At 41.8% G+C, this 22,933-nt stretch overlaps 1 protein-coding gene across 10 annotated transcripts in view; it reads left to right on the forward strand.

Annotated features, from left to right (window-relative positions):
* Positions 1 to 22,613, forward strand: part of chas (chascon) — a 188,704-nt gene extending 166,091 nt beyond the window's left edge. For 9 of the 10 annotated variants that reach the window (XM_019057278.2, XM_072298084.1, XM_019057272.2 and 6 more), the window contains 8 exons: positions 107 to 328; positions 1,307 to 1,651; positions 2,294 to 2,616; positions 5,214 to 5,580; positions 7,880 to 8,607; positions 15,268 to 15,472; positions 17,354 to 17,761; positions 19,527 to 22,613. In XM_019057278.2, the coding sequence (XP_018912823.2) occupies positions 107 to 328; positions 1,307 to 1,651; positions 2,294 to 2,616; positions 5,214 to 5,580; positions 7,880 to 8,607; positions 15,268 to 15,472; positions 17,354 to 17,761; positions 19,527 to 20,333 (3,405 nt within the window). In that variant the 3' untranslated portion in view covers positions 20,334 to 22,613. The remainder of the gene's footprint in view (positions 1 to 106; positions 329 to 1,306; positions 1,652 to 2,293; positions 2,617 to 5,213; positions 5,581 to 7,879; positions 8,608 to 15,267; positions 15,473 to 17,353; positions 17,762 to 19,526) is intronic. The other variant, XM_019057279.2, reaches the window with a different exon arrangement.
* Positions 22,614 to 22,933: the final 320 nt, after the last annotated feature.

Below are 22,933 nucleotides of genomic sequence, written 5' to 3' on the forward strand. Positions count from 1 at the left end.
TCAATTTGAAGCTGTTGTATCTTTGTGAGGTGATCGGTTTAATCTGGTCATAAATTCATTGATACAGTCGATCTTCGAGCTAAAATCAAGGCTTTGTTTGTTGCAGGCGTTTTTGACGGCGATCAAAAGCAAGGAGTCGGACGTACGGGAGGTTCTGAACAGGGTCTCCGGCCACGAAGTTGCCCTCTCCAACTTGGGTAGCAAAGTCATCCACCAGTCATCAAAAACAAGGAAAGTCGTCGATACGGAAGACACTCGACACTTGAGTCAAGTTGGGGAGGACGGAAATCTCGTCACTGAGACCCAGAAAACTGTCCAACATGAAGAGGTAAATCCTTCTCCCTCTCCTCCTTTATTTGGTATTTCTTTTACTTAAAAAAAAAATCAAGATAAGTGGCGTTTTTGTCAAAAACTCGCCCAATTCTTTTCGTCTGTAAATAATTAGGAAAGTGAAAAAGGATTTGCTCGTCATGCATTAATGTAAACAGTTGACAGGAGGATACTTTGAAATAACGCCGAAGTACGCTCTTAAACAATATCACAAATCGTGTCGTCTTTATGAATGCGCGAAATCCATTTGTAACGTACTTTTAAAAATATTTCAAAGTATTTTCTATCGCATTGTATATATTAATACGTAACGCATCGCCCAAATTTTGGGAATTTTCGATCAAATCACTTAAAATCCAGAAATTATTACTTGCGGCAGACCACAAATAGCAGAGGGAGTCTTATTCCACAAAAACACAGAAGTAAAAGCTCAGGACTTCGAAAAGTATTATACAAACATTTTTGGATAAAAAATCAGAAACAATTGAAAACCGAACTAGAGTTATGTCGGTTTATTGTCTGTAGCTCAAAAAACATATAGTTCCAAGGTATAAGCCGTTAAACATTTTAATCTGCTGTGCACAGGGCACGTGTACGCAATCGCTGCAGTGCATCTTTTTTCGGTTTGAACTTTTGACTCCGTGCATTTCTGTTAACTCTGTTTCTGGGTCAGTTGAGCTTGACACAAAACCGTGTTTCGATCATGAGGACAACAGGGATATGGAAGGATCCTATTGGTGGAAGCGTATGGTTGCAATGGACAAGGGGGATGGATAATAGACTAACTAACGGCAACCCACGAGACAACCTACAGTTAGTCCATAGTTTTCTCCTCTAGTCTATAGGAACCACCCATTGCAACCAATAGGATAGCTCCATACTTCCTATGTCTTCTTTGTCTAACGCTTTGTCCATCAATTTTAATAATGAGCCTGCTGGCTACAACTTTAATCCGATGTTATCTCTTGTCCGGCAGACGAACGAGGATGAAGTGCCAGACGACGGGAAGGGGAGCGACGAGGACTTCGAGGAGGTGCGGAATTCCTCTCGACATTTCAAGAAGACGAAGGACCAGGAGCTGGTGGAGTGGCTGTCCAATGGGAGGAAGATCGGGCAGGAGGTGCGCTACGAGGCCGAGACGGTGGAGGGCGACCGTCACGGGGACCCGGCCAGTCTGGAGATGGAGCAGCGCGAGTGGGACAGCCTCTCCGCACGCATCCGCAAGCTCCGCAAGAAGAAGCCCCTCCAGACGGCCCCCGCCCCCACCCCCGCAATCGTCAAGAAGCCCCTCGATTTCGAAATCGAGGAGGAGACGCGCAAGGTAAGGGTCGCCTCCTCTCAATGTCAGGGTACCAAGGGTCGGGGAAAAACGGAATGTTTGGCAAAATTCAGGAAAGAACAATAGAGACATCATATAAGTGGGACAGGGTCTGTGAAAAGGGACCTCAGTTTACAGGAGACTGAGGCTAAAACTAAGGAAAAATTTCGATTTTGGCGATTTCGAGTTATTAACCCTCTTTGGAACAAGTTACGTGTGATTTCATGCAGTTTCATTTCCACATCGCAGAGGGTAGAGGGTGCTACCTGCTTCTTTTTTGTGTGCGTGTCAGAATTCTTAACTTAAAGATCTGAAAGTGTAACCTAAAACGTAAGAATGTTCATCCTGGAACCTCAGGACGTCATCTCTCGCTAAATTGTTGAGTTTTCAGGGTCAAATTTGCGTCAAAATGTTTAGACTTTTTTACTCAATAGGATGGTATTAATGACTCAAATTTGAATTTTTGTAATATGAAGTCTCTTTACACAGATCCGGTCACAAATTTGTGTGCTATACAAAGATGAAAGCTCTATACTCATATTTTTCCGCACCCCTTCGGATTAATGAATCAATCAATGTCATTCCCAACTTGAGCTGCTACATTACAAGGGTAGATCACTAAAATAGACTTCTCTGTGATTCAAGGTGGAGACGTCCCGGTGGCTGGAGAATCACTTCGGGAGCGAGTCGCGTTCCTCGAAAGACTCGTTGGCCGACGACGACGAAGAAGAAGGGAAGGACGTGAAGAGGACGAGTTCGAGCTTCATCAACGTCACGATGAAGTCAGCGTCGGCGCCCTCCCGCCCGGGGCCGGCCAAGTTCGGCTCGGCCGAGAACATCCTCTCCTCCCGGCTCCAACCCCCGCCGCCCCGGGAGAAGGACCCCGAACCCCAGAGCAACGGATACTTCAGGGGTGTCTCCGAGTGGAAAACACGCACCCCCACCCCCACCCAACATAACCAGGAGAGGTGAGTCCATGTTCTCGCAGTCGTTCCTTAATCAGCTCCTTAGGTTTCAGTAGAGTCCCTTTATACTGAGAGTCAAGACAACACCCCCTCATGGAGTCACAAACGGGAATGAAGATTACAGAAATCGAACGTTTTTCGTAATCTTTGATCGGCCCATTCTCAAATTCCTTTCCCCGTTCCTTCTCTCATTCCGTTTGTTCCTTGCCGAACCCATAATTCCCTGGTCCATTCCAGAGTATAATCTTTGCAATCGGTGAAAATGTAATCTTTATTCCCGTTTGTGACACTGTGAAGGCCTAAAATACGGGAACCAATCAGAAATGGATTCACATTGTCTTGACTCTCAGTATAAAGGGGCTCTGGGTGAGTTCATTTTTTCGTAGTCGTTCCTTAATCAGCTCCTTAGGTTTCAGTAGAGTCCCTTTATACTGAGAGTCAAGACAACACCCCCTCATGGAGTCACAAACGGGAATGAAGATTACAGAAATCGAACGTTTTTCGTAATCTTTGATCGGCCCATTCTCAAATTCCTTTCCCCGTTCCTTCTCTCATTCCGTTTGTTCCTTGCCGAACCCATAATTCCCTGGTCCATTCCAGATTATAATCTTTGCAATCGGTGAAAATGTAATCTTTATTCCCGTTTGTGACACTGTGAAGGCCTAAAATACGGGAACCAATCAGAAATGGATTCACATTGTCTTGACTCTCAGTATAAAGGGACTCTAGGTGAGTCCATGTTTTCGTAGTCGTTCCTTACTCAGCTCCTTAGGTTTCAGTACATTTTGACAACGATTTTTTGCCCGCGCACCTTTTTTGTCCAGTAGTTTACGCCCACACGTAAAATAAGCAACAGTGACTTGGTCCAAGCGTTATATTTTAGTCGGTATGTAAAATTATATTGACAATATGGAAATGAGAAATTGAGAGAGAAAGAGGTGTTGTTATGGTTGCTCATTTTCTAAATGAAATGTTATTACTTTCTCCTTTTGAATCATCTTTTTAAATTGTCATTGGTGAATATTTGGTTTTATTTCTATCCTTAAAATATTCGATGTACAATATACCTTACATATGTATAGGTACTTTTTTTTCTATTATTTTAATTTTTTCTTTACGAAATTATTACTTCATTTTGAAAACATTTATATTTTTAAAACATGGCAAATATTTGTAAAACCTTTTCCAAGCGACATTAATCTCAATGAGCCGAAGTTGTGCCGACAGAAACTGCAAAAATGAATAAAAGAGGGGAAAAAAACCAAGAAGCACGCAATCTTTAGTTTTAACCCATTTGCACATCGATCTTTTAGAGTCAAATACGTCAAATTGCGAGCGTTTGGTTGCGCGCACACCTCGCTGCAGCACAATAAAAGCACAAAATGTAAAGAAAAAATTAAAGTGCTTTGGAAATCATTAAATTTGACACGGAACCACCAATATTTAAAAAGCACACATTATATTATTATTCTCCTTAGATAAAATGATACATATTTTTATTTTTATTTTTAATTCGAATAATCAATGCAGAGTGTGCAAACATTTCAAAATCATGAGTTAAAAAACGCTGACTATGCGAGTATAAATACCTATTAAAGCCTAACAGAGTGGAGCGGCGTGCTGCCAGCGCGAGAGGCTCACTGGCGCCTACAAACCTAAGTGGATACTTCACGCGTTGCACAATGCTTGAAGTATCCACTTAGGTTTGTAGGCGCCAATGCGCGCTTCGCGCTGGCCGCCCAGCCGCCGTGCGGCGGCGCCTGAAGCAACTATTTCACAACAGAGGTGTTGCACAGTATTATACGAAATTGAACGTATTAAGAATGACAGGCATCCTTTAAAAGTACAGATCTTTCCTCTCAAAATAAATCAAGATCTTATCGTACACAGGAAAAATCTAAGAGCCTTTAGCTGAGGCAAATATAGAGGTTCATCCGGTTCAGGTATAACAAGGTGGAATTTCTTGAAAGATTCCGCAAAAATGATCACGTTGGTTGGTGAAAATTGGTCGAATTAGTCAAATTGCTCAACAGAGACCAACATGAGCTGAGAACAAGTAGGTACCATGTTGATACCATGTTGGCGTCAGCGTGATATTATGGTAACATACATACATATGAGTCGCTTTTATAGCGCTCTTTGGCGCTTTACGACGCCTAATCGCCACAAAGTTCGGTCTTCCCACAGGTCATCAGGGAGTTGACACTCCCTCATCTCACTCAACACCCCCTGTCGCCAACCTCTCACTGGGCGTCCCCTACGTCTCCTCCCAGGAGGAACCCAATCAAGCATCTTTTTTGGCAGCCTCTCTTCAGTCATCCTATTGACATGACCGTACCAGACAAGCTGTCTGGTCATGACGTCGAACACGATGTCATTTTCGACTTCCATTATCTGACGCACCCTATCATTACGGACCCGATCTCTCCTAGAAATTCCTGCCGACCTTCTCCAGAAATCCATCTCCGTTGCTCTTAGCATATCCTCTGTCCGTTTCTTCAGCTGCCAAACTTCACATCCGTATGTTTATATACTTTTGACTACAGCGTTGTATATTTATGGTAACAACATGATCTTAATACTGTGTCTTCTCTGAACAGGTACCAGTCGAGCTCTCACTATTCCCGGCAGTACAACCGCCCGGCGATCGAGCGGGCCCAGTCGTTCACGTACAGCCCTGCCAGCCCGGAGCCGACGTCCCTGTCGGAGTCGCACGGGAACAGCGGGACGTCGGGACGGGTGACCCGGGAGCGCTACTCGTATTCGCGGCGGCACGCAGAGCGAAACGCCGCCTCCTCCAAGAGCGAGCTGGACTCCCTCCCGCTTTACTCCACCGTCCAGAAGCGGCTCGCCTCCACCGACGACGAGAGGGCCCCCGAGCCCCACCGCACCCTCGCCCCCAACCCCGCACCACCGACACCCTCACCCTCGCCGTCGCCGTCACCACCCCACGTCAACCGGAAACAGGTCAGTCACACCATTGACGAAAGCCCGAGTTTGAATCAGTCAGTGATCCCATTTCCCTGAAGTAGTTCCGTATTCCGGAACTTTTTAGATTTTCCTAATTTTTCACGGAACTTCTGAAATTCCCGAAAATGTTTGCATTTTCCGGAACTTTCTTGGAACTTTTGAAAAAATCTAAAAAAAATTCCGGAACTTTTAACGGACATGGAATGGAAGCACTAAAAGCAGTCAAATGGAGCACTTCACAGAGTCAAAGAGGGCATGGATTCGATGAACATGAATCGATCAAAAGATAAAAACGTGAATCGACCGACGTAATTCGATCGACACCGATTCGATCAACAACTATAAATCGATCGAAAAATCAATGAAGCCATGGATAGTCCCGTGAATCGATCAACAGCACTATGATTCGATCAAATAGTATACAGGAGCTGTCGATCGATTTCCGTTTTTACTTTTCGATCGTTCTTGTTCACGTCGATCTAATCGATATCTATTTTTTCATAATTTGTCGATCGAATAGGCGCCGGTCGAAACTCTATCGATTGTTTCATGCCTAAATTGTTCGATCGATTCATGTCGATCGGATCCATACCTTCAAGAAATTGGGGATTTTAGGTTTGACTTTTGGTGTACGCTCATGATCTGAACGAAAAACTAGCAGTAATTTTAAAATATGTTTACTATCCTGTTCCTCTAAAGACAAAATTAAAGATTTGGGTTAATTTTTATAAATAATTTGCTGCTCTGAAGCCCGTCAGAATACCGATTTACCCATCAAAAATAATGTGGTGTTTGATGTCACGAAGTTAATCATGTGGCAGGTTTCAGTAATTTCAGCGGACGAAAGGATTTAGAATTTCCTTATAGAAACCCAGAAGAATAAATTATTCCTTTGGGTCCCAGAAAAAAGGGGTAATTTCATTTAACTTATCAATTTGATCTGAGATTATAAGTCCGTAAGGTGTTGCTAAGCACGGAATATACTGAAAAAAAAGCACCTGCCACGTCGACGCATCTAAACGTGCACCAGAGTGCATCTAAACAGAGTAAGTACATGACTATGATATTTTACCATTTGACTACGACTATTTGAATCCATAGAAACAAACCGACGGGATAGAGAGCAATTTATATAACAGCTCGTGCAAAGTGTTTATCCACCGGTGAAAGTCATCTACATTTGAACCCAAAATCTCTATTTTAAACGGATTCAATCAGGACAAGCATGGAAAAGTGCCTTCATTTCGGACGTGATACCAAAAGCTTACTGCGGAGCACGTGTAGATGCATCGACATCGCAGGCGCTTTTTCTTTCAATTTACTCCGTGCTCAGCAGCAGTTAATAGCCTTGTTCACTCTCTTCTCTTACGCTCTCGATCTCAACCTTTGAGATTATTTTTTGTGAACGTTGCTTACGTGCTAACGCGCTTACGTTGTTTTTTTCAAAAAAAAAAAAAAAAAAAAAAAAGAGAGAGAGAGAGAATCCGCTACAGACGATCAGCCTTTTTTATTGAATTGCTCTGGGTTTATTTTATATACTTTCCATGGGAGTTTATACAAAACAAAAACAGCGTCCACATTGAAATTGTACCAAAAAAGTCGGCCGAGTTGAAAAGTCTTGCTCTTGCAAGAAGTATATAATCGGAAATCAAATGTGAGAATCGAAACACAGTAATAAAAGTTTTGGATTATGATACAGCTTAAGAATTTCATGTTCTCTCAGAAATTATCGAATTTGAAATTAGATATAAGGATCAAAATGGAGTAAAGTCATTTTTGCGTCGAAATAGGATCATGGGCCCTGTTGTTTATTCACTGGAATCTCGATTGACACTTCAAAATTTCAGACTAAAAACAAGCTTTCAGGCCAACCAACCATGCAAGTACAAGTACATTCTCCTCGTCATTTAGCCGACACCAGAGATAGCTTGCCGCAAGTTTTGGTCAATCCTTCTCCAATGACTTTGACATCAAGATTTTACCAAAAAACCAACATCACGTGTCAGACGCATTCAAAGATCAGCTGAACGATGGAGGTGTACTATTACGTTTGATCACCTAAAATCTTTATAAAAGTTCATAAAACACGGAGTGCTAAATTTCGGATTTTGTATTCCCCCCTTGCCCCTCACAACGCTTAGATCCATATCCTTTAACAAATAAAAACAAAATATCCTAACGCTTTTCTTAACCCCCTTTTAGCGTTACATATTTTATGGACGATCCCTGATAGGGCGTTCACAAACCCCACAGCTTGAAAAATTTAATAATGTATGTTCTTATTTTATTTCGGCAGCGGGCTGATGTGTACACGAACGGCGAGTCCAGATCCTCCCACCAGACGCGGGAACACTCGTACCGCTCCTGGGACCGGCGCCAGAAGTCAACGCCGCGCTACGACCCGGACACCCCGCCAGAAGACGAACCCCTGCCGGACTACTCGCCCAAGTCCGGGCACAAAGTCCGCTCCCCAGGCCCGGCCTCCGCCTCGCCCACCCCGTCCGCACTGCGCCCTGAGACCCCGTCGGACGCCCGGCGGAAGCACCAGAAGACGCGCTTCGACATCCCGCCCCAACACGCGCCGCCCCCGCCGCCAGGAACCGGAGAAGACGGACCGGAAGTCGTCGATCGGGGAGTCCTTCCGCAAGATCATCGGGAAGTTCCGCTCGGCGAGCAAGGAGAAGAAGCGCAAGGACTCCTTCTTGGGGAAGCTCCGCGGGGAGGGGGACAAGAAGGGCGCCTACGTGACGAGCGAGGTCATCGACGACCTCCCGGTGGCGCCCCCGCGGCCTGGGCGCGTGGCCCGCCAGTCGAGCCGCGCCGCCGCCGACTACCGCCGCGGGAGCCGAGAGAGTCGCGAGATGGACAGCGGAGCCGACACCCCGACCGGAGCCCCGGTCGTCCACCGCTACTACCTCGGCGAGGACCCCTTCAACGGCAGCATCTACGGCAAGGAAAGGGAGTACGACGGCGTCACTCCGCACAGGAGCAGGTCGCGCTCGGGCAGTCGCACCAACACTACAGGTCAGTTCTTCGAAATTTGAATTTTTCATCTACTTTTACCGCACTGGAAAAAAAAAAAAAAAAAAAAAAAAAAAAAAAAAAAAAAAAAAAAAAAAAAAACTCATTTGATCTAGAGTCCAGACTCCGAGATTACGTTTAAACGTCGCGAAATTTCCACTTTGCAGATTTGCCAGGAAATTATTTTGCCCCTTCTCACTGAAAATTTCACTTCTTTTCCCTGATCGTTCGAAAATGGAAGCACAATTTCGGGCGAAAATAGCACGGTTCGTCAAAATAATATGAATTTAAAATGAAATAATATCAAGCAAACTCATTTGATCTAGAGTCCAGACTCTTGAAAAACATCGACAAGATAAAGTACTCTTGATTCAATAGGATTTTTGCTTAAATCAAGAACCAAGCCTCTTACTTTGAGCGGATTTCCTTTTGATTCAAGCTTAAATCTGATTGAGTCAAGAGTATTTTTTCTTGTTAATGTTATCAAGAGTCTGGACTCTAGATCCAACGTGTTTTTTTTTTTTTCCAGTGCGTATTAATATCTTAGCTGTAAGAGCCATTAAAAGGGTCATGTGCTCTGGTAACCGAATCGTGTTTTGATGCTTGATACTTGTAGATTAACTAAAAAAATAACAAGATTTGTCCAAACGGCAACTTTCTACGTTGAATATTAACCGAGATATCGCCCCTTGAAAAGTCTGGTTTTTGACGTCATCCACGGTTGTGCATAACATGGTACGTACTACCGCGGTGGATGACGTCATAAATCAAGTTTTTCAAGGCGCGGTTAATATTCAACGTAGAAAGTTGATGTTTGGACAAATCTTATTTTTGAGCTAATCTACAAGAATCAAGCATCAAAACACGATTCTGTGACTAGCGCAACTGACCCATAATCACTAACAATTTTAGGAAAATCGAGCCCTTTGCATTTTCGACGCACCCAGTATTTACTTTGTAACGTACATTGTAAGAATGAGTAACTGACATTTTGTGTTCATGCGGGAAGTAGACCACAAAATAACTTAAACGAGGGGTTAATATGTTTTGGTTGGTTTTTCTTTGGATTACTTTGACGAAATCTTTGGGTTGAAAATTTTCCAATTTCGTCATAAAAATCAGACGCAAGCCCCCAGATTGGACCTGGATTGGATTGGTTATATTCCAATAAGCTGGCCACTGAGCCAAGCTCTGAGTGAAAATGAGAGAAATAAGAGTACACTCATCCCTAAATATTTCAGAGTCACCTACGGTTTCGGTCGGTTTAACCAAAAATTCGGTCGATTAACCAAGTCCTTTGGGTTTATATCTGACCGTAAAAAAGGTAACTCAAAGTAACCATAAGCATGGAAATTTCTAACCGCGAATAAAAACATAATCGTTGTAATTCCTAACGCTGGGCTCAAAATACAAGGTTATCAAAGCCGCAAAATTCGTCGCCAGCAACGAAGCTGTCTCATGGTTTCCCGCAACGTCTAAAATCGGTAAAAATGTAGTTCCAGCTCTTTGGCTCTATAAACAAAGAATGTAAGATATGCCCTTGTGAAAGAAGGAACTACACAGTATGGAGTGAATGTTCAATTGGGCCATTCCGTGTTCTTCCAGACGAACAATTACGTTTAAACGTCGCAAAATTTCCACTTTGCAGATTTGCCAGGAAATTATTTTGCCCCTTCTCACTGAAAATTTCACTTTTTTTCCCTGATCGTTCGAAAATGGAAGCACAATTTCGGGCGAGAATAGCACGGTTCGTCAAAAAAATATGAATTTAAAATGAAATAATATCAAGCAAAATAATTTTCTGAATTGTTTAAACTCAAGATTTAGAGAACTTAAGTTACGCAAATTCTCCTTAACTTTTCAATAACAAGAGGGAGAAAGCTCGTCCATTTATTTCCTTAAATTCAAACATTCTGAGAAGAATCAGAGGGAAGAAGAGAAAATATACGTAAAAATATGCATGCGTTTGCATGAGGAAAAAGGACCGTCGATAATTTTTGTAAAAAAAAAGAAGAGGAGAAAAATAATGTAACTCACCCACATTTTTTTCGGATGTGATTTCTGATCGTTTCATGATTGTAAAGTGAAATTTTCAAAATTTTGGATAAATACTAACAGTTACCCTTTAAACATAGATGGCCTAAGTGCTAAATCACGTATCTACGTTTGCGATGTTGCAGACTTACTGTCATTCTTTATTTTTTCTTTGAAAAACTAGTCCACATGATTTCTTGGAAGCTTCCCTGAGTTTTTTTTTTTTTTTTTTCGATATTAGCAGAATATTCTCTAAACCGAAAAATCTAGGGTTTCCTCTGAAATATAGATGCAGTTTTTTTTAACTCACAGACTGATTTAGTGCCTTTATATTTTTAGTGGTTTTCGTGTATAAATATTGTGCCGCTTATAAAAAGCGCGGCAAAACGATCGATATTAAACAGTTCATTCGTTCTGGTTGAAATCATATCGAATGTATCGAACATCGAATGACGCAGTCACTAAATCAGAATATTACCAATAGCAAAATAAGCAAACTCGACCGTATGATAGGACATAGATTCAAATAAAACGCAGTGGCAGTTTCTCCTGTTGTTTTAGTTGTCTCTGCAAATGAGATTTTATTAAGGCCATACCAAATCTGGATGTGCGCAGGTTGACTGAATTCAGGTGTAGAGCCCACGCCGTAGCGGTTCCCTCAGAACCAGTGATGCCACTTAGCTCACATCGAATCGATTACTGAAACATTTCGTTGCCGAAAAGCTAGAATTCCATGGGAAAAATTGTAGGTACCTTGGGACAAATGCAGGGATGAATGATTAAATTAAGCATTCCGATTGAGAAAGTGTTGCAATTATAAACTACACATTTGTAATTTTAAACCGGAATTTCAGAGTTACATGTGTATTTCAAAATATTTATTTGATTTAAATTTGTATCTGAATACCTGACTCGCAAAGGTTTTTAGAAAATACATGAAAATGTAAGAATTATTTATTGAAAATTCATCATAACGATTGAACGGAACAGTTTGCCTTCAATTAAATCGTTTTGAGAACGCGATGTAGAAACAGTTCAAACAATATTCATACAATTGTTAGGAGACTTAAACGAGTGGATAGGAAAAAAGGATCATGTTTCATCACTGCGTTTTTGTTCCAACAGTTTCTGAATACTTTCTCTTATTCTTCCCCATTGATGAATTAAATAAGATCAATAGGTGAGCCTCGCATGACGCAAAACTCTGCGTTATCACGACGCTCCAAGGAGGTTCAAAAATGGAGAGACAGCAGTTCTGAACCCCTCACTTTTATTTTAAAAATATACGCACTTCGCACGGTGGTTACAATACTTTTATTTCGTGGTTACAGCGGCTCTTCCGTTACAGAACTAGTACAAAATTGTATGGGTATTTACTTTTAATTTCTGAGAGGATGGAGGGATAGGGCCGAAGAAATAACCTTTTCCGACGTTCGTGTGCTCCCATCCTAAAGTCTTTGTCAAAATCAGTTTTTCCCCCCTTTTTATTTGTAATTATTTGTGAAAGCAAATGAATGTGTCCCTTGCATTATTTTGTCTGTTTCCGAAGTTATTCTTTTGATTTTTTTCTGGAGATTCGTTTAAATTGTACTTTTTACGTTACCATGTGAACCCTCCTTAATCACAACATAAACCATGTGGAACCCCTCATGGAAAGGGGTTGTTAAAGGCAAAACTATATATCCGACCCTAATTCTACCGCTAGAATACACGACAAAGCTCTTTGTAAAAATGTTTATTTTGGAGAACATCAGTGGCGATTCTTGAAATTTGGCAACACCGTTTTTCCTCCATTTGAATGTATGTAAAACAATCGATTCCAGGTGAGCCAGCTTGCCTCACCCGAAATCGATATTTTTCATGGATTTAAATGTCGTAAAAACAGTGTTGCCAACATTCAAGAATTGCCACTGGAGAAGATGTTCGAATTTGTGAAAAATTGAATTTTGTAAGATGAGTGACTATTAATGCGGCCCCTAGGTATTCTATACCCTGCCAAAAATCCCGCCATAGAAATACTCGGGCCAATTTATGAAGTGCGATACTCGCGGTTCGGAGCCCACGGTTTCCGCGGCTCAACAACACTTGCCCATATTGAGGCGCGTGATGTCAGCGCGGAATTTTTTCGCGCGCCGCAAACCGGCGACGCGACGCGACGCCCGCTGCGCAGCCTCTGATTTTTTGCATCCGAATTCGCCGTCGATCGGAAAAGGGAGCGCCGCCGTCGCCCCCCACGCCCCACGACGCACGCCTCCTCCCTAATTTCTCGCAATTAAAATGCTTTATTTACAGGCGTATTTGCATTAGCCGATTGCCTCCGAGTGACGCCATCCAAGACCCACGATATTGAGTAATATGTAGAGAATTTTCATGTTCCAGCGAACAACAGAACGTCCGAATGGACCACTAGACAAGGTACGAATTTAAGCATTCTGATACATGTTTCTTAACCAGAATTTCACGTAGAACACGATTCGTGCAACGAAAATTACTGAAACCAACTCCTAAAGAAGATATTAACGTTTTTATTTCACATTGGTTACGAGGAATTTGAACTGCCCGCTCACAAGAAACTCAAAGCTCTACGTGAGTCAAATCGCGCACTACAACGGTTTCAGCAAGATTCTCAATCGAGCAATGTTCATTTTCCACCATGTGTTGTTCAAACTAGAAGCAATTTGCTATAGCTGAGCCAAAGTGTCAAGATTGAGGTTGCCAGATTTTTATATCGCAAAAACTGTCATGATAACGTTTAGCGCGCGATGTGAATCACGTGGAGCATTGAGTTTTCATGAGCGGGTGGTTTGAATTCACGCATCAAGAATCATTAAATATCTTCGTAAGGAGTTAATTTCGGTAATTTTCGTTGTGCGCATCATGTTTTACGTAAAATTTTGGTTAAGAAACATGTATCAGAATGCTGAAATTCGTACCTTATCTAGTGGTCCATTAAAATGCTTTATTTACAGGCGTATTTGCATTAGCCGATTGCCTCCGAGTGATGCCATCCAAGACCCACGATATTGAGTAATATGTAGAGAATTTTCATGTTCCAGCGAACAACAGAACGTCCGAATTCGTGTTTCTTCGTGAGCCCGATCCCAGTTTTTGGGCTTCGCCGCACAGTGGCTCGAGTCAGTAAGAGAGGTCGGAAAAAATTTGAAAAATTGAAAAGCTTATACGGTGAAAGCTCGCTAAGTCGAATTGTGTAGGGACCGACAAAAAATTCGACTTAAGCGGAAATTCATCTTAACCGGTTTTCCATTTCATTTGTGAACGTGTCTTGGGACCGAAATAAAAATTCGACTCAATCGACATTTCGTCTTAACCGTATAGTTCGACTTAGCGAGCTTTTATTGTAACTCCGTTTATTTATAATTTTTAGATTCTCAAAGTGGGTCCATTGGTTTGCTCGTAAAATTGTCTACGACAAGCACCCTTTGAAATTTAAATTGTGACGAAACAAACGTCAAATTTTGCGGTTTTAGTCAAAAATTTCAAGTCCGACCTCTCTAATTGATTCGGTCCACTGTGCGCCACACCGATGGTCTTTTCAAATCGGAATAATTATTGAGCAGGGACGTTGTGAAGGTCAATTGAGGGGCTTGGAGGACAAGGCGCATAAGTGCAGTTTTTGCTTTTTCGAGAAATACGTATTTAAAGTTTCAAAATTACATGGATCCATATGGCGGAAAGAAAGTTCAAACTGACTTTTTGATGCTTAAAAATTGGAATTTGGAAGCGAATTTTTCACGAAGTATGCATTAAGACTAGTTTTACTTGAAATCATCAATATCTCAATTTTTTCCAAAACTGCACTTATGCGCCTTGTCCTCCAAACCCCTCAATTGTCAGCCACGCTAACAACAAAGTTGATCCCCTTATTACTTGTCAACGTGTGGAAAATAACAGAATAGCACTGTGGGTACAGAGCTTATTTTTCTTTGCTTTTTTTGAACGTGTAGTGATGACGTCATTAAAAGCGCTAAGATGTTTTACAACTTAATCATTTAAGCCGAATTACGTATGTACCGTCACAATGTCACCAGATATATAAATGGAGATAATATACGGTTTAAACAATTAGCAAAAACTTTTTGTCCTAATTCAAGAATCATTTGTATCGATGCGATTCGCGAAGTAGAATGTATGCAATTTACAAAACTAAACATGGAAGAAAAAATTGTGAGGAAAATTCATTTGACGTGATTACGAAATCGCAAATGCGGGAAGTCAAATTCTCACAAAAAAATCAAGTTTTACCAAGTAAACAGGGGCCAAATTTTTTCGCTCTTTTTATCGTACTTAAATATACTTAAGACGAATCTTGATGCACTTGAATCCAGCTTAGCGCTTCTGATTGGCCGGTGGTGCGGTTTGAACTTGAACCCATCGATGGATGTTGCATCTCCATGTGAAAGAGCCGAAAAAATTTGGCCGCAGGGGATTTGAATCTTGAAAATTAATTTGCTTAAAGCGGCACCTATGATTCGTTCTTGTTCGTAATTTGACTGTATAAGAGATATTTTGTCTCTAGTTCTCGTCAGCTTTTTTATCCTTTTAACATTCCCATCATCCACCTGCACTCACTCATTGTAACAATAACAAATATCCATTACATGCACACAGGTCATACGTCTCATCTAGCACAAATAACCACAGCTCAACAAATAATCACAGCTCAAGTACCCTGGGCAGGCACAGCAAAAGCACGAGCCGACTGATAAACGACAGCTACCATAACGAGGTCAGCCACGACCCTTACCGCGGTGACCGAGGTGGTGTTCAAACTCTCCCCAGGAAACTCGCCGATGAGCACCGTGTCAAGAAACAAGTATGTTCCACTTCAAATTTTTAGCAAATTCACTGTCGACAAGGTTTTAAACTAGCCCTGGTGGGGCAGATCAGCATACCACAAATGCGAATCGGTCGAATGATATCACTTAGGTATCAGTACGGTATCATATCAGTATGATATCATGCTGGTATCACACTGATATCACGCTGGTCTAACCTAACAGCATGTTATCATACTGATGTACGATATGATCAGAGACAAGAGACCCTCCACTGGCCTCCTAGCGACAGGTGGAAGATTTTACTTTCGGGGATTCAACAGTTCCTTATGGACAATTATTAGGGAGCAACAGTCATCACCTCAATTTCGGCTGTTGACCTACCTACATGGTCAATGATGAGCTTCGGGTGACGTCATGAGCCAAACAAGTTTCGCAAACTTCGACCATTTTCGACTTGTTTGCGAAACGAAACTGCCAACACGTTGTTAAACATCAACCATGTAGGTAAGTCAACAGTAGAATGCTGAAGTCCCGAAAGTAAAAGCTTCCACAATGGCCAAGATACTAGTGGAGGGTCTCTTGTCTCTGGATATGATGAGCCAACATGAAATCACACGGATATTATGATGGGCCAGTATTATATGGATTGCATTGTGCAAAAAGGAACCACTAGCATTGCAATGTTGCTAAGATTGTGCAACTTCTTTTGTCTTGGAGGAAAACCCCGATTATCCATTCATAGTTTCTATTTTACTCGCTAAAAACTGTAAATTTAAGACAAAAAATACCATCTAAATTTCATAGTTTTTCACGATTTCCGCAATTTTATTGCAAAAGATGAAGTTGCACAATCTTGGCATCATTGCAATGCTAGTGGTTCCTTTTTGCAAAATGCAATCCATATCATATTGATTCGGCATGCTATTATGTTGATCGACTTTGCCAGGGTCATTGCATATGCTCCGCAAAATCAATTTCTACTGAGATATATGCGAATCCTTGGATCACCTTGAGACTCATTTGTCGCTTTTTACTTTGAGTATTTTCTCGCTTTTGAGTTGCTTTCATTCGATTTGGTATTGCAAAGTATTAACAAAGTAAGTCCACAAAAGCCTGAGGTGAGTGACCAATAGATGCTTATCATCCAACATTGCGATAGCCATCGCAAGATCATATTTGATATGCTTTAAGCAACGAGCGGGACCTCATGAGTAAAAAGGTGTGAGTGGTTTCACAAGCCCCAGCGTGTCCTTTCAAAATTAAATAAAGAGATCTTAGTGTTGTAAAACTAGAAATTGAGTTATTAGTGTCTTTGGGTAGAGTTGGTATACAGATATTTTGGCATGCAGAATGTTAAAAAAAAATATCAAACCAAACTCGCAGTGGAGCCTCTTTTTGTGTCTGGCATTTTATTTGATCTTACAAATTTAACATATATAAATACGGTCAAAGCGCGAAAATGGGTATCTTGGTTGCGGCATTTCAAAATCTCCGCCCCTATTTTATTTCTTAAAAGGAGATCAAACAAACATCCCGTCCATAGCTTTAAATTTGTTACAAAATATGCATCCAATTGAGAAAAAAATGACCGAACTTTTAAAAAAATGACGTTCAGTAGTCTTCATGCAGAAAATGATGTATCACAGAAAGTTTGCAGTGGCGCAAAGCAACGTACGCATTTTTGCAGTTTCACCATGGATAAGCAGTGGTTTCGCCAGAAAGAGTCCCAGGGCTTGAACCCCACAACGCTTTTACGTAGATTTACCAAACTGCAATGCCAAACAAAATAGTCTGATCAGTGTGAAATGTCCACCGTCATTGAAATCCATCACATCTCATCAAACATTTTCATGTAAAAGCTTCTTTGTATGCATGGTCACACCCTTGCTAACGCCCCCGCGGTCACCTTTGCGTAGGTCTACGTGACGAAAAGCACCGAGGAGCGCTCGCCGCGGCTTCAGAACGGGCACGGGAGTATGTTCAACGTCTCCATCATCAACGAGCACCCCGCGCCGGGCATGGGGGACCGGCCGCTGACCAACACGGGACCGGCGAAGCCGGCACGGACCTACCGCTCCTCCCTGCTCCGCTCCAAGTCGTTCAACGTCCACGGCGACCCGTACGAGTCGGCGGTCCGCTCGCAGTACACCTCGAACCCGCAGCTCTCCAGCCTGGAGGAGACGTCGGCCCCTCTCAAGAGCCCCGGCATAGTGACCAGCATCAGTCGGAGCACCCGCAACCTCCAGGAGGCCATCGCCGAGGAACCCCTCCGACGGACGACCAACGGCTACCACAAGGAGTCCGCTCACGAGACCAAGCGGAAGGTAAGACAGACACACGGCCACGCAAGAGAAAAATGAAGCGCCCCTCGTAAAATTGGAATTTACTCAATATCAATGTTTTCTATTTCTTGTAGATCCTCACAGTTCCGTAGTCAGAAAGGTAGGGAGTCCAAGCTTTTCCCCCAGAAAACATCACTTTTCGTGATCTTCAGGAATTTTTCACCTCGCCCCCTCCCCTCCCACAAGAAATTTCTGGTCGTAGGCCGCGGCTATGAAAAACGTCTGGCTACGCTACTGTTTGTTCTGCTGATTTTATTTTGTAAGAGCTAGGCGAGCAAGGTGGATTAATGAATTACACTCAAAGTCATAAAGTTGGCCGACTACAAGCATGGAGAATAGATCCAAGGAAACCTGATATTGAGTCATCAATATCATTCCCTTCAACTCCAATCTGAGCTTTTCATTTACGTCACTATCTTCGTGGCCAGGGAGAACATAATTTGTTCGTCCATTTGCAAAATTTCTAAGTGCATAATGTCACAGTATATCCGTCTGTTTTCAACTACTGCTTCTATCGAACCTGTACCTTCGCACTGCACATCCATATTACAAACATTTTACTTCAAAAAGCTCCATAATGCTTGCGCACTTACACCCACGTATATTTTTTGAACCTCACCTCTACCTTATTTTTCATATTGACCGCATGCACAGCAGCATAGTTGAGCATTGTTAATACCGGAATTAATCCTTAATTTGACCTGGAACTGCAATTGCCTGCGCCTCTTTTGTCAGTATTTTTATCTGTACTTTCACTCTCACCCTCTCATATTTCATCTTCATGTCTTCACTTTTCATCTTTATTTACTCGTTCTATTTTGCCTCCGCTTTTACCTTCCGCCAGTTTTTCTTGCCTGTATTCTTGTTTAATAATTGAAATATTTTTGCGTCTTCACTTCATTCTTTAATCTCTTTCCACTTTCAGCTTCTCGTGATTTCCGTAACCCTGAGATTCAAAGAAATACATCTAAGATAGGCTCTTGTCCCAATGGATATAGAGCCTTTTGATTTAGATAAATTCAGTGAATACCAAAAAAAAATGTAACAAAGTATATAGTCTGGTTAAAACTGTTTAGGGGCAGAAGTAAAACTCACCCATACAATCTCAAAGTAGGAATGTTTTTTTTTTCTCCAATGTTTTATGCCAACCGGAATATCATTAAATTTTGCGTAATAGGTGTGAGAGGTGAGACAATATATTTTTTCCAACCTATGTAAACGCATTCTTTCCCTCAGTAATTATGATCTCGCCATCGATCTCTCTTTGATTTTATCGTGATTTTATATCGTGGTATATAATCGTGGGTTATATAACGTGACAATAAGTTATGATTCAGACAAAAATAACTCACAATTTCGATAGGGATGGCCGTCTCCGCCAGTAGCGACTGAATCGGAGATAGTTGATGTTCCGAAAAATCGAAGAAGAAGAAAAAAAATTACCGTTTGCTTACCGAAAAAGATTTGCTCTAACACCCTCAACGTGCCCCTCCTCTTTATCCGAGCTGACTTCTTCTGTTGAGAAGTAAATGAATAATTGATTCTTTTCTACCCCATCGTTAAAGTCTCCGATATTATCGTTATCAGGATTTAAAATGTTAAATCTCGGTACCTTCTAAACAATCGGGGAAGCATTACAATCGTAAATGTTTATCAGACTAGGAAATTGGAAGATGTTGATATCATATTTGACGAACATAATGATGTTTCAACAACGCACTCAACCTCAATTAACTTTTGATTTCAGGTATTTATGAAAGGGCTTTATGACCGCGCGCCGGAGCTGTTCCGCACGATCAACAGCTTCGACGAAGACAAAAATCTCCGGACGAGCACACCTGTGAAAAGCAGTTCGAGCTACGAATACTCCTCCAGCTCACCGGCCAACGGAACAACGTACCGAACCACCGTCCACTCGCCGTTGCTCAACGGAGACAACTATCGCTCGACTGTCAACTCGAACGAGACCTACCGCTCAACCGTCCACTCCCCGATCAACGGTGACAGCTACCGCTCCACTGTCCACTCCCCGATCAACGGTGACAGCTACCGCTCCACCGTCCACTCCCCGATCAACGGTGACAGCTATCGCTCCACCGTCAACTCGAATGAGACCTACCGCTCAAGTGTCCACTCCCCGATCAACGGTGACAGCTACCGCTCCACCGTCCACTCCCCGATCAACGGTGACAGCTACCGCTCCACCGTCCACACACAGCTCAACGGTAACAGTCTTCGCCCAGTGGTGAACGGCGAGAGTCGTGTGGGACGCCGCGGGAGCAACGACGACTACTCGGAGACCGTTCGCATAACGTCCAAATCCACAGACCCGCTGCGACCCTCGGTGACGAACACGGTGAAGAATTTTAGCAAGAAAACAGTGCCGAACAAGAACGGGAAGCCGGAGACCATCGAATCGACGGACGTGAAAACAGTGACCAAGTCCCACTACCGGAGCAGCGATCCCGTTGAGCACTCCTTCCATTCGTCCAGTCATCCCAGGTATAGCTCGGACAACGGACGCTTGGTCGTCCAGGTTCGAAACGGCCGTTAAAATCGCCCCGTCAGAATTTTCATGTGGTGTTCCCAAGATAGAAAAGTTTCAAACATTTTAAGAAGTCCTGAGATTTCTAGAGAATAATCACACAGGATGATCCAGGGTTATACGGCCAGCGTAGGAGCGTGTTCTACGGGTCAAAGTGAGACTTTTTTGTTGTTAAAAGTTTTTTTTTTTTTTTTTCCAAAAGTGTCCCCAGTCGCAGCTACGCCCTCTTCCCAAATTTCGGAAAGTAAATCGTTTGTCCTAAATATTGGCAACGGGTTTAAACCAAATCTCTTGAAAATTTGTACTTTCCTGTATTTTTATGCTCTGAATTCGTAAATGATTGAAAAAAATCGAAATCACAATTTAAAGTGGGGGTTTGGGGGTGTTTCGGCTCCTGCAGTCTGGCCGTTTTAACCCTGGATCACCCTGTATAACAAGTATCAGATGAATAAAAAATGGGAAATGTAGTCGACAAAAGCCATGGATGACATTCATTTTAAGAGAGGTTTTGCCGTTTTTCCAAAATAGTTATTCTCTGAGAATTTTCCTTCTCATTTTTAGCGTCCGACTAAATTGTTTTCGACTAAATCAGCAGCTTAGCTCTAGTATATAATTTGCTCAACTGCAATGTCTGTTTTCGTATGGATCCATGAATTGCAGATTTGGTCCCAGAATACCTCTGAAAATTTTTAGTCGATCTCCATCAGAATCGCAATCAAATATACCTAGAGCCAGTACGATACCAGGTTTCAGTAACTGTGAGAAAATTCCTTTCTCTCATTTTCTCACTATTTCGTGCGTTATTCTTTTCTACACCTCTCTTCGGCATCTACCTTGTTTTCAAATGTAAGAAGTCTTTCCGTTCGCATTTAACACTGCTGGTCTCTGATATAAATCATAATTAACAGCATAAATCCATGGTGTCGAATGCTTGGGAACTGGATCATCATTGTTGATATAGTGCTTCATGTGTTACAGCACTGTGTATCAAAATAATTTCTTTCTATTTTCCTCCTCTGATGGTTTGCCTGAGAATGCGATTGTTAAATTGTTGCGTCGATATTGTTAATTTAGTCGTAGAGCATTTATTTTCTCAATGTGTAGATTTAGTCTTGACAGTTTATACTTTTCTACTCTTATTTATTACTTATATTACGTCATGTGTATTATGTGAGCAAATGATTGTTCTGTTATCACAGTGCCATTTAGATACCCTCCAAATTGGAAGGTCAGCTTGTTCATTTTTTGCCCCTTGATTTTTTTCTCTTCAATTTTGCTCAGGGCCCCAAATTGCACTCATACCCCCTTAAAAATGAGTCAGACTTGCATCACTCAATTTTATGGAACAGTCATTGTGAGAAATTGAACTTCTGTTAAATCAGTGTAAAGTCAGGATACCTAATCGTTGTACATCAGGCATTACGTCAGACTGTTCTTCGAGAAATTGGACCGATCGTTCTGATGTCAGACTTACTCACTCTTACCAGGGGAGCAATGCAAATTTCTATGTTTCCTTATTCCCTCAGGCGATTCTCATCTCGCAGATAGCAATGCCCTTTTAATTTATCTTCATTTTATATTCGTCCTCTTTCTCTCCGATCTTCGGTTCAAAATGATCCTGGGCCATTCTTCCTCAGCGTAAGAACGATGTTCAAACTGTGCATTATGAGTCTGAAATGGATCGTTGGAAAAAGGATGCATACACAATTCTAAGTCTGGAGGTACGCTAGCTATATTTTATTAGCACGACGGAAGTATTATACTTACCCTTAGAGATGGGGAAAGGCAGTTTATTTGTATACCTTATTTTTCTACGACCCTCAAAAGAAAAGCAGAAAATCTCCAGGAGTAGTGCGGTTGTTTAAGGTTTGCCAAGGCAAGAAACCATACCTATAAATAAAACACTACCAATTTTGTATTTTATCGTTGAAACTCCTTCCTAGAGCTCCAAATGCTAATCATATGGGCCTGCAGCTGCAGCCTTCCCGTTGAATTCATATACTTGCTTTGTTTCCCATGCAGGTGCGCATTACATTGCAGAAATGTTGAATACTCGTTGAATAGTAATGTATTAAAAAATAATAATAATAATAAATAAATAAATAAACGAGTGCCTATTACTTCCATGGAGACTGATTGACTTAATTTTCGGCACCGTATATCTGTAAAAGTATGAAGCCTTTGTTTGCACCGAGCTGAATTACACTTTCAGTGGCGTGGCGTGAATTGCGATGTATCGATTGTTATGCCATTTAAACCTATGGTAAAGAATCGATTACTGAAGGTGTTTGCTGCACACCCTGTTTATCGATCCTTTTCCATAGGTTTAAATGGCATAAAAATCGATATATCGCAAAGCACACTACGCCACTGTACTCTTCCTGTTGCCAACGGAGAGTTCATCAATAAGCACTCAGATTTTTTTAATAATTAAGGAGCTTCCATCTCTTTTTTGAGTTGGGAATTATGATTGCTCTGATTTCCTGTGATCGCATTTTTATTTACTGATAGGCATCTCAAACACGTATGAAGCTATAGTTAAGCCGCACTTAACGCAATTTCCATCATATCCCATCATTAACCATGAATAATTGTAACTCATTAATTTA

Source organism: Bemisia tabaci, chromosome 1, assembly GCF_918797505.1.
Source record: "Bemisia tabaci chromosome 1, PGI_BMITA_v3".
Taxonomy (NCBI): domain Eukaryota; kingdom Metazoa; phylum Arthropoda; class Insecta; order Hemiptera; family Aleyrodidae; genus Bemisia; species Bemisia tabaci.